This window comes from Perca flavescens, chromosome 17 (assembly GCF_004354835.1).
Source record: "Perca flavescens isolate YP-PL-M2 chromosome 17, PFLA_1.0, whole genome shotgun sequence".
In the NCBI taxonomy this organism is placed as follows: Eukaryota; Metazoa; Chordata; class Actinopteri; order Perciformes; family Percidae; genus Perca; species Perca flavescens.
In genome coordinates this window covers 30,744,195-30,759,690 of record NC_041347.1, presented here as the reverse complement: position 1 = coordinate 30,759,690, position 15,496 = coordinate 30,744,195, and the positions used below count along the sequence as shown (strand labels likewise).

Here is a 15,496-nt window from a genome sequence, read left to right as displayed (position 1 = left end):
GCATGATAGTGGTAACATTAGCACTAGTAGTATGGATGGCGACATGAGCGATCCCAGAGATTCAGCAGACAAGCAGCAAGACATTCCCAATCATCCTTGGCCTTATCTGAGAGAGATGTTTAGGCATCAAGAATGACTTCTGGCGTATGTGCTGCGTAGTTTTTAAAGTATGGGGAACTTCTTAATTAATGTCTGTTTAGTAATTCATATTTAATCCTTTATTTTCTTTCCAGAAGCCATATTTGAGCACACACACACATGTAGATTCCTTTAAATGTTAAGGGGAAGATTAAAAAAGGAGAAAATGGATCTGTAAATTCTCACAGAATCCCAACTGAATTCATATCTTGCTACTCAGTCAGAATCTTATTAACCTGGAATCCCAGTCTCTGTCACAATAATCATATATGTGATGTTTTAGACCTTGGCAGACATCCATTTGAAATGTAGGCAATAGCATGTATATAAAGAGCCTTTTCTCCATGTCCACTGAAGTTTCTCAGCTTGCACTCTAGTAACATTTGTGTGGTCCAGGTAGCTTTGCATAAAAAATGGTTGTCATTCTTAAAGGCTACTTTTACTTTTATACTTTAAGTAAATTTCCAAGCCTGTACATTGTTACTTTTACTTGAGTAAAGAAGTTAAATCAGTACTTCTATTTTTACCAGAGTATTTTTTAACACTAGTATCTGTACTTCTACTCGAGTACGAGAAGTGAGTACTTTTGCCATCTCTGCGCAACAACAACAACAACAACAATGCGTAAATGGGCAGAGGAGCAGCAGCCTGTCCTGCTCTCTGCTCCGTTCACAGGACTTATTTTCTCGTTCATTATACGTTATTTCACCAACAACCCATCCGCTAGTAATCAGAATGTTCATGTCCATGTTTTTAGGACTCCATCTGTAGATAAACTGGTTGTTGGATGGAGCTATAGCATGTTGTTTGAATCGTGTGTTTTAACATGGACAGTGAGAGCAGACACGCCAAACGGAAAATTGCTTTGGGGGTGGCAGTAGCTCAGTGCATAGGGAGTTGGGTTGGGAACCGGAGGGTTGCTGGATCAAGTCCCCTTGTGGACCAAAGTACAAGGTGTGGACTTATCAAGTGTGGACTTATCAAAACTCACCACCTGACCACTCGTGCCCGTGTAAAACGATAGAAATGAAGACCAAACCCGATCTTCGGCTCTAGTGTGGACTGGTAGCTGGAGAGATGCCAGTTGGTGCTCTTGAGCAAGGCACCGAACCCAACCGCTCGGGGCGCCTGTCCAGCAGTCGCAGCTCCCTCAAGTATTGCAAGTATAGGATGTGTGTGTGTGTTTCAGGCCTGTGTGTAGTGTGTTCTGACAAACAGAGTACATTGTAATTGGAATCTATAAAAAGTATAAATTAAATTGCATTTATGAACATATCTCATGTTGTGATAAAAAGTACACTAGGAGCACACTCTCATACACATTACATTTTATAAGAACAGCTCATTTCTGGCGCAGTACACCGGGCGGGCGGTTTTTGTGCGTACTATGAAATAGAATCCTGAAGTGTATTTTAAAGATTTTACACAGAATTTACACAGGTAACTTGTGTTACAAAGATTGAAACTAGATATTGATTTGATTTTAAGGTCTGATTTTTGTGGACTAGAAGAAGAGGGTATTTCCCATCTTTTTTTCCCTACTGTATGTACAGTACCAGTCAAAGGTGTGGACACACTTTCCCATTCACTCCAATGAGAAAGTGTTTCCAAACTTTTCACAAATAACATGACGTAAACATGAAAATAACATGATGTATATTCTACAACTGATTATTATTTTTGGAAAATGTAATAGCCATAGGAAAAAAATGAAAAAAATTTCAGCAATATAGCACCATTTAGTTATTAAATGATTATAGTATGAAAGGATATGACACAAACTCTCGCAATATTAAATGGAATTGTATTTATTTTTGTAATGTCTATTCTATGTATATGTTTGTACCTTTTGGATATGAACTTCTGTCCAATAAAGAATGAATTGGAAACAAACAAACACTGGAATGCGCATCTGTGATCAGAGACTTGGCACAGTCTGACAGTGTCGTGACGACATCTTATTACAAGCATTAATATTTTGTCTCTGGCTTACATTTCTCACTGACGTCGCTGCCAAGTCAAACGGACTCTGTCAACACAGCGCAATCAGTCAGAAAGTCCAGTGTGTATGCTGAACTCGCGCTGTATTCAAGGACTGTGTTTTAACTGGCAGCGGTCCACATGAAGATGCTGTTCTATTCAACTTTAATTCTTTGTCTGAGAAGTCATTTTTCAAGTATATTTTATGTTTTCAGGCTCCAAAATGTGAGCAAGATGTGCTTTGCTCTTCCCTTTTTTTACTTTTGTTTAAAAGTTGAAAGCTGCGCAAATTTATATATATATATTGACATTTATTTAAATCGTTTTGTGTTAGCGGGTCAAAACAATGATTATCATCCGATATTGTTTTTCACATCATCAGCCCACAACTTATGCAACAGCCATTATTCTGTGCTGAGTCATTTTAGAACTAACTCCACATATGTTCACATTTAAAATTTACTAAAATTGTGAAAACATCTTTTGTTGTGTTAAAGTAGCTGTGTCTGAGGATATCATGAAGCCTTGTTCCAATTAAGAAATGTAAATGGTACACATCTAAGCTTGTAAACAGGTCAAATTAAACCCAAATTTAATCTCAGTTTCTTATTTTAACTCCAATTAATTGCTAACATTAGCTAAGGTCTTAAGGCTTATGACTGGTAACTGTAGATTCTGTTTAGATGGGCCAAACTGTAATTATATAAGTCATTACTGGGCAGACTATATATTTGTATTATTGTTTCAATTGTTAGTTTTTGGCACTTTACCCTAAACATGTTCATAGCAACAAAAATGACAAGTTAGAAAACATGTTTCATGATAATGAAGAGGCGTTGTTTACTTCATAGGCTGTGTACTTGTGTTATTACATAATCTGGGTCACATGACTGGTATATGAACAAAAGATGTGTCCTGGAATTCCTTCAAAACTTCTAAATTTGTTTGAAAAAGTAATAAATTAATATTTTTAACTTTGACCGAAACCGATCATTTTGTTAAAGGAACACACTGACTTATTGGGAATTTAGCTTATTCACTGTAACCCCCAGAGTAAGACAAGTCGATACATACCCTTCTCATCTCCGTGCATGCTGTAACGCTGTCTGACGGCTCCAGCATTAGCTTAGCCCAGCACAGATCCTGCAGGTAACTGGTTCCAACTAGCCTGCTGCTCCCAATTGTGACAAAAGTGACAAAATAACACCAACATGTTCCTATTTACATGTTGTGATTTATAGAGTCACAGCGTGTACAAAAAAACAACGTAACATGAGACACAGCCGTCTTCTAACAATAAACAAACCGGGAACTATATTCTCAGACAGGCTTGCTGCGAGCATATCACTACTATACTACTATATTCTTCCGTCTGAGAATATAGTTCCCGGTTTGTTTACAGTTAGAAGACGGCTGTGTCTCATGTTACGTTGTTTTTTGTACACGCTGTGACTCTATAAATCACAACATGTAAATAGGAACATGTTGGCGTTATTTTGTCACTTATTCGGAGCAGTAGGATTGCTGGAACCATTCACCTGCATGTTCTGTGCTGGCCTGATGCCGCTGGAGCCGTAAGACAGCGTTACAGCACGCACGGAGATGAGAAGGGTATGTATCGACTAGTCTTACTCTGGGGGTTAGGGTGAATAAGCTAAATTCCCAATAAGTCGGCGTGTTCCTTTAAGCGCAATTATTTTTCTGAACCAATTAATGGAACCAAATTTTGGAATTGTCACAGCTCTATTATAAATATCAGTCCGTTTCACTCTCTATAACGTAAGCCGACCTCCAGCTGTGCGCGTCCTACTGTGCATGACCCGTGTTTGTGTGTTTCTTCCCGTCTACCTCTCGTCGCAGTAGGTGAACTTCATGTCCATGCTGTGTCGGCTCAGGAAGGTCTTGCTGTCCAGCGGCGTGTCGATGTTGGACGGGTGTGCGATGGGTTCGCACATCAGGACAGCGCAGGTGAGCGGCGGCTCTTTGTAGCCACACAGCACTCGGGGAGGGCAGCTGTTGTACATCTTCAGGTGTCCCGTGCAGTGCAACACCTGGGAGGGACAAACGGAACGTACACACAGTTTAGCAAGAAAGCTGAAGGTTTGGAAGGATACTCTAGCCTGGACGCCAGCCGGACTTAGCCCCGCCCACAACATTTGAGGTCGGGACGTTCGGTCTGGACTTGATCCGTTGTGGAGCAACTATCCTCCAACTAGAGCTGTTCGGACCAATCAAATTGTCAGGGCGGGCTTTATACGATGATGGACGGATGATCAACAGTAATGGAATCAACCACGTCACCAAATGCGGTAAGATTTGTTAGCTGTATTGTTGAGTTCTAATTCTAAAACAGAGAAGTTGTTGGTACATGTATTCACCATCACCGTTTCTCTCAAAAATGATGATCGTGTTGGTAAGTACTCCGTGTATCCTTAAAGTCTTTTTACAACACCGGCAAAGATCGTTTACACTCATCTTCTTCTTCTACTTCTTCCAGCGTGCGTGAAGTTGAGTTCTGACAACTATGCGTCGCTCAACATGCGTCACATACTCCGATGCTCTGATTGGTCGTAGGTCTATCCAATTGAGTGCAGAGGCATTTTCTTTCCTGGTTCGGTTGAAACACACCGCCATAATCAGCATCAGACTCAGATTCTGACTACACTGAGTAGGACCACGTCAGGCTAGGGATACTCAAAACTAAGGAGGCAATTTGCTCGGTGCCTAAAAAGTACGGAATTTGGTAACCAGCCCTACTGTTCACACCATGTTCAAAGTGTGACAATAGGGCTGCAAACTGCCTCAATTTTTCGGGGCATTTTAGGCCTTTTTTTGACAGGACAGCTTAGACTTGACAGGGGAGAGAGACCGGGGGAATGACATGCAGCAAAGGGCCGTAATGTCGGAACCAAACCCGCGTCCGCTGCGTCGAGTATTGAGCCTCTGTATCTGGGCGCACCCTCTACCAGGTGAGCTACCCAGGCGCCCCCGAACCGCTTCATTTTCAGGCGGCACAAGCCGAGACAGCTGGACACCGATGATCTATTGCACGGCCAACTAAGTAATGTCTGGATCGGTTAGGGCGTGTTTCTTTTATTACCTTACACACACACACACACACACACACACACACACACACACACACACACACACACACACACACACACACACACACACACACACACACACACACACACACACACACACACACACACACACACACACACACACACACACACACACACACACACACGTAGCTGCAGCTGCCCTGTCTTACCTTCCAGCTGGCCGACTTGAGGTTGACGGTGCGTCCTCTGTTGGTCACTGTGCATTTCATCCTCATGAAGAAATCTCGCTCAGTGCTCAGCTCTTTGCCTTTTTTAGCGAAGCCGCTTCCTGCAACACACACACACAGCCGGGGGGGGGGGGGGCAACATTACTCCTGCGGTACAATGAACAGACGTGCTCTATGTTGCCATAAAGTCATCAACTGAATCTGACGGCGTATTTGAATTACTCAGTTTATGTTGTTGTATTTCTGGTGAATTCACATTTTTCTGTGTCATTAATCTAGCCATAAAGAATCTTTTCATTTATGAAATTGCACTTAACCTCGCTCCGGTCTTATTTTAAAGCGATACGGACTAAATTAAAAAAGGTTTTCTTGACAGAAACTATCAGAATTGTAAAACTTAAAGCAGTTAAAACTCCCCCGTTTTACATGCTTCGTCTAAAGCAACTTTCACTTTTAGAGGACAAGTTTAACCTTCAGTGATATGCTTTCGTCTGATTTTGAAATCAAAGCATAAACAAATGGGTGAATATTTGACGTGTGAAAATAACAGGACATTCCACCCTCAGTTTAATCTGAAATGATGAAACGACTAAACCGAAGCCGGGACACAACAATAATAACAGAAAGAAAATCTAATTCAAAACTCCCCTTATCAGTCTTTTCTCTTATGTAACAAACTGCTGAGGTCACACACACTCTCACTCTCACACACTCACACTCACACACACGAAATTGGGCCTAGTTGTTACATCACCAGGTCAGAGTTCGGCCGCAGAGCTGTAGCCACAGAGCAAAGCGGTGAAGTGTGTCCTTTGTTACTCTCCAGACTCACAAGTGTGCCTTTATCTTTATGTGGTTACACTTCGACAAAACATACAATAAAAAAAAAAGTCCTCACTGAATTAAACGTGTGTGTGTGTGTGTGTGTGTGTGTGTGTGTTTAAAAGTGTTTAAAAGTGTGCTAAGGGAAAGGAAATATAAGATTTACAGTTACTCTTTGTGTGTTTTGTGGCCACTGCTGTTAAGAGTTATCAACCACAGCTTATTGTGTGTGTCTGTGTGTCTGTGTGTGTGTGTGTGTGTGTGTGTGTGTGTGCGCGTGCGTGTAAGAGAGAGAGAGCATAATTTTCTCATACATACGTTACACCCTCATATTTACTCACATTTTGGAGACGTTTCTTTACTGAGACATGCACAGTATGTCTTTTCTGCACTTTCTGCTACAGACTTTACATACAACATACCATGTTCCCTATCTGCACCAGATAATCCCAGACCCTCTCCTTCTCAGCGTCCCAACTCGTCCTCATGTTCACAGCTGTTATCGTCGTTTCCCAGTCTCTGTGCGCGCGCACACACACACACACACACACACACACACACACACACACACACACACACACACACACACACACACACACACACACACACACACACACACACACACACACACACACACACACACACACACACACACACACACACACACACACACACCCCTCTACTGTATCTCTGTAGGTTCCTGTCCATATGGTCTCTGACCTTCTGTTCTTGTTTGTTGGTCACTTGTTCTTGAGACAGACATTAGACCACACCACACATGGTATGGGATTTTGCATTGGATTTATTTCTGACTCACAAACGGAAGCGCGGGGGGGGGACTTTAAATGAGGATATAGGGGCGTCTGCCAGACATTATATAACCATATTTACGGTTTCAGAGGTCCTCCTGTCCCGAGGGGGGGAGCTACCCACAGCAGAGAGCATGATCAGTCCGTGTACAGTAAAGGCTATGAGTCGGTGTTTTCTTATTTGACACAAATCTATATGCATTTGCCGGTTATTTCTGACAATTTGATAAACAATAGTGTATAATATGATGGAGCAAATAAAACCCCATTTAACAAAACTGGTTCAAACTAATATTAATATTTAAATAAATCAGGTACAAGGCTGACTCTGGAGATTAGCTCTCATATTCAAGTTCACGTTCTGCTTGTTGTTTGGTAAATCGCTCTTAAACACATTTAGAGAGGATTTGAATTGCTATTTTTATTCTCAATTCTTATCATTTTGGTGCTGGTGATTTTCCTTTGGGGCTGGCTAACACCTCTTTCTCTATGTACGAAAAACTCTAAAATGTTGATTTTGATGCGTTTTTAATGTCTATGCATTCTGTTAAAGCTGGTATTTGACCGTTTGGCCTTATGTCTCTGCCTCTATACTGTCAATACGGTTTTTAGACACAAATATCTTGACAAATGTTGAGATTCAAAATTCTTTTTGGGCAACATCCTTTACATGCTTTGCTCGCATGTCACTACAAGGTTGACTTAGCGGACACAGTGGCCTAAGAAGTGTTAACCCTTAAGTGAAATTCGTGATTCCTGTGGATTTAAAACCATAGTTTTATTTGACGTCTTTGCTGCCCTGGCATTTGGCCTCAAAAAACACACAAATGCCAAACGGCCTTGCCCCTAAAAGGATGAAATTTCAGGCTTACCCATTTACATTTCTAGAAGGAATAAGACGAAGATTTAAAGTAGTTTCTGAATAAAGAAGGGTGTGAGAATGACACAGCACATGTCAAAGAAATTCAGAATGACGGCGAGATTTGTTTATGGAAAACGGTTGGAATGGAGTCTGAGTCGACGACCATGTATTTACTGGATAATCGCCACAGCAAGCTTTGAGCTAGCAAGGTACACGCTGAAAATGTCAAATTTTGAAGGCCTGTTGGTTCGTTCGTGGAATGATTGTAAAAATGTACAAAGAATATATGGTTACACTTTACTTGAAGGTATCTACATAGGAGTGACATGACAGTTTATCTGTGTTTTAAACCCCCAACGTCTAGGCACGTTGCACTAGGATTAGGCAATGGCTATGGTTATGGTTATGGTTCTGATTATGGTTATTGGTTAGGTGCCTTGAAGTCAACGGTGGCAGCTCTGCCTGGAAGGAGACTTATGGGGCTTAAAACACCACGAACGAGTCATAAACATTATAAACAAGTCATAAACGTTCATGACATAACACTTCTGTCAGTAAGTGTCATTGGGTTTTTGTAATGACAAGTTATGGTTAGGGTTCATGTGTCATGACAGTGTCATGTCACTCTTATATAGATACCTTCAAGAAAAGTGTTACAGAATATGTTTAGGGCATTTCCTCTCTAACTGGGACGTTTTAGGACCGACTGGAGGGATCACTGTGGACAAAGTCCACACGGCGATACGCTTGTAAGAGCAGATGGCGTTTTACCATGTATCAGCTAATTTACATAGCTCATGTCACTGGATTGTGCCAACAGTTCACATCATTTAATATTGTATTTGGAATGGGGTGCAAATGTTCCACCAAAACAAGTTTAGTTATTTTGCAGAGCCACCGACGCTGCGTCCGGAGCTTAGCGCCGCCCATGACGATTGTGATCGGTTTATAGAAATGCAAACAACCCAGTACGTTTTTTGTTTTTTTCGTCCTATCCCAGAATGCATCTGTGGAGGGGCCAGACCTCACTGTGCAGCGCTGTGGAGGTAAAACTGCCAATTGGAGACTAGGATGGAGGTAATAACAACATGGAGGACACGTGAGGAACGAGGATAACAGGAGATTGGGTGCTGACCAGATGTCTTCAGGCTGAGGTTTTCTCGGATCTCCTCGTGGTCGCACGGATGGGTGAAGTCAAAGATGCTCTGACCAGTGAGGTCCACCTGAAAAAACAAAAACAACTACTTGAAATATAAAAATGAACAAGCTTAATATTATAACATTTTTCACATTTCAGACTTGTCCCAGTCTCATCAGGCTTAATGACATGCTGTGTTTTCCTTTTATGGCCGCAGCAACAGTGGTTAGTCAAAGAAAATAAGAGGGGCGGGAGCGCTTCTGGTTTCCTTTTAACCACCGGTGCTCATGGGAGGGAATAAAGTACACGGAAAGGAGGAAGAATTATGACTAAAAAAAGTCATAAAAAAAACCAAAAAAAAAAACATGTCCAGGCACTCAAGGTTGGTTACAAAAAGTGATTAAAGGCCTTTAAAGTGCTCATATTATGCACATTTTCAGGTTCATAATTGTATTTAGAAGCTATATAAGAATACGTTTACATGGTTTAATTTTCAAAAAAACACCATATTTTTGTTGTACTGCACATTGCTGCAGCTCCTCTTTTCACCATGTGTGTTGAGCTCTCTGTTTCAGCTACAGAGTGAGACATCGCACTTCTGCTCCATCTTTGTTGGGATTCAAACATGCGCGGTAGCTCGGTAAGGAATACAAGCCAGTCAGAAGCAGAGTATGAGGGCGTGCCCTGACAGTAGCTCGGTAAGGACTACTAGCCAGTCAGAAGCAGAGTATGAGGGCGGGCCCTGACAGTACCTAGGTAAGGACTACTAGCCAGTCAGAAGCAGAGTATGAAGGTGTGCCATGCTAGCAGCTAGGTGAGCATTATAACGTGTGTTCCAAAGTGACCACGTTGGTCTCTGAAGTAAAGGCTGGACTACAATAGAGCTGTTTGGAGCAGTTGGTGAACAGAGTTTTCTGTTGGAGATGGTAAGTCCCTTTGGGGGGACTTTGGGATTTTTCACTTTGTAAACCTATAACGTGCACAAAAAAGATCTATTACACAATAAAGGAAAGGGGGAAAGCCAAAAAGCATAATATGAGCACTTTAACAGTGCAAGACATTCTTGCCCTGTTCTTGCCTTCCTCAGGGTGTTGTGAGGCAACAGTGGTTTGTTGGGGATAATCAGAAGAAGAAGAATTTGGTGGTGAGTGTGAGTAATAACAAGAGAGTGTATCACTCCGAAACTCCAATTGTCATGGTCTGGCTGCGTCACTCGCTCAGTCCTCTTGTTTCCCCCTCCCTACAGTTTCTGTCTGTCATTGTGTGTCATGTTCTGTCTAGTTTGGGAACAATTTAATAAATTGCAATATATCGCAGAATATTCCAATATGTTTAAAATCGCAGTAATATCGTATCGTGACCTAAGTATCGTGATGATATTGTATTGTGAGGCCTCTGCTGACCTAAAACGTAAATCTGTCTGTCTGTCTGTCTGTCTGTCTGTGGTCTCACACCTGAAGCTCATCCTAACAATCAGCGCCCAGCTCTAGAGTCTTCCCTTTTAGTGCGGTAGGAAATGTCGAAATCAATAAACGATAATCATGTCTACTTGTCCTAAGTAGACATGATTAAAGAACGCAGCAGGGCCAAGATGTGATTTCTTGTGATCTTGTATGTTGATTTTAAAGGTCTCATTCTCTAACAGATTTGTTGTTGAGATGTGCATGATTCTTAAAAAAAAAAAAAAAAAAAAAGAAAAATCCCCCAAATCACAAAAAGAGCTACACATTTTTATATCTTATTGATTATTTTATCTTTTTTTTTTAACTTATTGATTACTTCTAGTATATTTGTTGTATTTTCTGTATGTGTGTGTGTATATATGCCCTTGTAACTTGCTGCTGTAATTTCTCAATTTGGGATTAATAAAGTCCATCTATCTATTTATTTATTTAGGGGTAAATGTCAGCTCTTCTGTGATTTGCTATTCAAGCTGCTGCCAGAGAATTAAAAAAAAGCGCTGAGTGTGTTTAGAGTCGAACCTCAGCGTCTGGCCTGAACACACACGGCTGGTATGAGAGGTATTTCACGCAAACACAACATGCTTGTCTGACCGACCCTTTACACTCGGACCGTCGGTCTGGGTTAATGTGGTCCTAAAATAATACAACATTATCCTGTCTGCACCACTGGGGTCTCTGGGGCAGAGCGCCGGACCTGGGGGCCACAGAGCCTACTCTTATTTAAACTGACCAATTCTGATTAATACATTTGATTAATAATGTTGCTATGTTACACAGCCCTGTTTACCACTTTATTCCCGTAGGTTTTTACTTACTGTATGTACATTTTGGATTTGATTTCCCACTTGCTTTGGCATTGTAAACATCGGTTTCCCATGCCAAGAAAGCCCCTTTGAAATTGAGTTGAGTTCAATGACACTGTGTACAACTGAGTGTTTTGAACTGAAAACAAATCCCACTGACTGGCAGAGTGGGGTTTTAAAAGGTGACGTGAATCACGTTCACTTTTACTGGAAAGTGTTGCAGCTTAAAAATCAATAAATGCATGCCTGTCTGCACGGCACGTCTGTTTTTGTCCTAGTCCTCGTGTTCTTTCGTGTTTGCGTACCTGCGTGAGCCCCATGAATTTGTTGATGTTCTCGGACAGGAATATCATGTCGCCGTCGGACGTTACCAGGGTGATGAAGCCCTCCAGAGACTTCAGGTACTGGCTGTCCATCTGTGCGTCCTCCGCGCTGTTACTACCGCTGCTGCTGCAACAGCCTGGAGGGAGAGACAGAAAACAAGGTGGGTGTTGGGGGATTAGGAAGGTACACAGGAGAGCACCCTTTAGCAGCTTTCGCGTGCCGTGGATGACGGTGAGAAGTGGGTGCCCAGTAGGGCTGGGCAATATGGAGAAAATCAAATATCACAATATTTTTTGACCAAATACCTCAATATCGATACTGCAACGATATTGTAGTGTTGAGATTTTAGATAAAGAATCATCAGTGATGTGGACATAATGTCTAAGTGGGGAAAAGGCAAATAATAGAACAGCTACAACTGGTAAATTCAGAAAAGTACATCACTTTACTGTAATGCAGCCTTTAAAACCAGGAAAAGACACCACTTATGCCATATTACGATATTACAATATCCAAAATTTAAGACGATATCTAGTCTCATACAGTATCACGATATTGATATAATATCGATATATTGGCCAGCTCTAGTGCCCTGTGTTCAGGGTCCCCGGCCAATAGGGAATCAAGAGTTCTTGAAGCTGACATGTAAGTGTGAACTACAACGTCGATAGTTTTTAGACCTCCGGCCATCTTTTCTCATGGGAGGTGTGACTTTTAGGCTTTTACAGTTACATGGAGGCCACGTTCTCTTTGTTTGAAAAGGGCGCTCAGGCTGCGCGCGGGACACGTGGTTTCCTTTGTTTTGGAGGTCCCAATGCTCTGAGATCTTTAATTAAAAGATGGTGTTTTAACCACACTGCTCGGTTCCCAACAGGGTTACGCTCACTTCATGTTTCTCTCATTCCATGCTGGTTATAAATGTGTATGTGTTTCTGTGGCTGTGTCTGCGCGCGCACGCACATGCACATCAGGCTTGTTTTCCTTCTTGAAGCTTTGGCGCCGAGCCAAAACAAACCAGTGCAGCTTCTTCCTGCGTCTCAGGCCCCTCCCGATCCCCGACCCTGACAAATTACACCCAAAACCGCACAAGCATTCATAATAGTTGTCCACCTTTTTTTAGAACATAACTTATAAGTTATGCGATTATGCTCAAATACGTACAGTGCAGTATCCAAAACAAACAGCTAGCACCTAGCTGGCCCTAGCTCAAGAGGGTGTGTGTGTGTGTGTGTGTGTGTGTGTGTGTGTGTGTGTACGGACGGTGGCTTCATGCCAAACAAAGCCCAGTAGCCGATGTGGGGGAGGGGGGGGGTGCCTGCAATTACTCCAGTGTGCTTCCCTGAGATAAGAAGGGCCAGTTCTCAAGGCTCCCGGCGAGGCCTGGGGCTCGAGTTTGGAGCCGGGCCCAGATCGCGTTAACCCCCGGGGGAGGGGGGGAGCTCGGAGCTTTCTCATGGGCCTCGGGGAGCCTGTAGGGAGACTCTCAGGGCCTGGTCCGAAGACCAGCAGCCCCTTTGGCCTACATACTTAGCTGTGATTACCAGTCTTTCGGACCGAGTTCTACTTTTCTTCTCTCCGTTGTTCTTTGGTTGTGTAACCAGTCTCATTTCAAAATAAAAAAGGGTGCAGAAAAGAGTCTCTGATAGGGACAGCTGCTGTCAGATAATCACTTCCTCTCCATTTTTGACATTTGTTCTGTGGCTCTGGACAGAATAAAGTGACCGGACAGCGAGGTCATAGCAAACTCTTCACAGTACGTGACTTAGTTCTCCGATTCATGCTTTTTCGGTGCCTCCCTTTTCTTCTCCGTTTGCCATTCCGGTGCCTGCTCTCGTAACGGTTAAAAACCTTAAAAAGACTAACTTTAAAGTGTATAACTCCTAACAAACCCTGTTAATGTCATCTACTGTCTGATCGCCACTACGCTTATTTAAGACTCCGAATTCATTTTTCCATCTGAAAATGTCATGACAAAAGGACAAAAATATATAGGTAACACTTTACTTGAAGGTATTGACATAACTATGACATGACACTGTCATGAACGTGTCATAAACGTTATAAACAAGTCAAACGTTCATGACTTCTGTCATTAAGTGTTACTCGTTTTTTGTTATGACAAGTTGACATTGTTTGGGTTGTCATGATTATGACAACTTGACATTAATCAAAGTGACATTACCAGAAGATATCTTTGTCATGACAAGTTGACATTAAGCAGGATGACATTACCAGAGGATGTCTTTGTCATGACAATTTGACATAATGTCCTGGTTAATGTCAAGTTGTCTTAATAAGGACAAAGAAATTTAATTTCAAGTTGTCATGACCAAGACAACTTCTGGTAATGTCAGTTTGATTAATGTCAAGTTGTCATAATCAAGACAACCCAAACAATGTCAACTTGTCATGACAAAAACCGAATGATACTTAATGACGGAAGTCATAAATGTTTATAACACACTGTCATGACACACTTATGACAGTGTCATGTTTTCTTCCCACCAAACTACACCCGCCATCCGTATCACCGCGCAGAAGCAAGTGACCAGTCCCATGGATGAGAGGCTCGTGGTCCCACATTGATAGCTTGTGGAGATTAGTTCATAGCTAGTCTGGCATTGCCAGACCTTCATCCACAGCGCTGCGGAGGTGGGTCTGGCTAGTCCACACATCATTCTGGGATGGGAGAAAAACATGCTCTGGTTTATTGGCATTTCTTTTCCGAAAAGAAGGACATCTGGCGGGATTTCCGGCGGCAACGGAGCAATCCCAGAAGTGGAACATCGTGGATATAGATTAGTTTATAGCTAACCGTTACGAGCTCACCTGAGTTAGCTAACGCTACAGCTCAGCCGATCAGGACGCCATTAATGCTTACATCTCGCACTATCAAATAGATTCATGTAAGATAGTGGTTCACCCTAGATGGCTATGCTGAGACACACCACTAGTGTCCTTGCCTAACAGTGCCTGACTTTTTGCTAGTAGCTAACATTGTAGCTATGGCTGAACTTTTACCTACTTTAGCATATACAAATGTGCTCACTAATATACCTGTGAACCACAATCCCAAACTGGCAGTTAGATTTTTCTGTGTACTGAATTGTTTACCTAAAGTAAACTTTTTTGACTTTTATGAACATCATGTCTTTTTTTAAATATTAGTTTTTCTAAAATTATACTTAAAAAAAAATCCCAATGGGGGGTGGGAGTGGGTGGTTGTTCTTGTTCAAGTGTGTTTGTCTTTTCTGAATGTTTAAAATGAAAAAATAATAAAAAATTCATCTTAAAAAAAGAAATCCCAATACCACATTATCTTAACAATTCCAATAAAAAAAAAACGATTAAACTACAATGGTTATTTTTTTAAACGATTCCAAGTTGGAAAGTGTTCTCGATGCCCAATTCTAGTCATGATTTCTGGAGAAAGTCCAAATGTTTCAATGAATTTTGTTTTTTTGCTGCTTCAAGCGCCATCTAGTTCCATTTTTAGAGACACTGAACGGATCTTTCTTTCTCTTTCATATAATTTTTTCCAACACTGGGCCACTCGCGCCAAAACTATCTAGACTGATAAATAGCAGTACAGGTAGGATGACTAATGTGTATCTCTGATTTTGGGGTGAACTGTCCCTTTAACGACGAGAGAAAGCCGAGGGGTTTAAAAACTGTGTCAATAAAATTATGTCTAACTTTTGTGTTAAAAAAAAAAAAAAAAAAAAAAAAAAAAAAAAAGAGATTATGAATTCTTTTAGCCTGACGTGGTCATACTCAGATTCTAGTCAGAATGTGAACTTCCCGACCTCGAATGTTGTGGCGGGGCTAAGATCGGCTGGCATCCAGGCTAGAATTCTTTTTC

General features: G+C 41.7%; 1 protein-coding gene across 1 annotated transcript in view; it reads right to left on the bottom strand.

The window, feature by feature from the left end:
* Positions 1–15,496, bottom strand: part of epas1b (endothelial PAS domain protein 1b) — a 79,040-nt gene that overhangs the window by 21,081 nt on the left and 42,463 nt on the right. Inside the window, exons 3-6 of the mRNA XM_028603296.1 lie at positions 11,616–11,770; positions 9,042–9,129; positions 5,396–5,514; positions 3,967–4,169 (exon numbers count right to left, since the gene is read on the bottom strand). Coding sequence (XP_028459097.1) covers positions 3,967–4,169; positions 5,396–5,514; positions 9,042–9,129; positions 11,616–11,770 — 565 coding nt within the window. The remainder of the gene's footprint in view (positions 1–3,966; positions 4,170–5,395; positions 5,515–9,041; positions 9,130–11,615; positions 11,771–15,496) is intronic.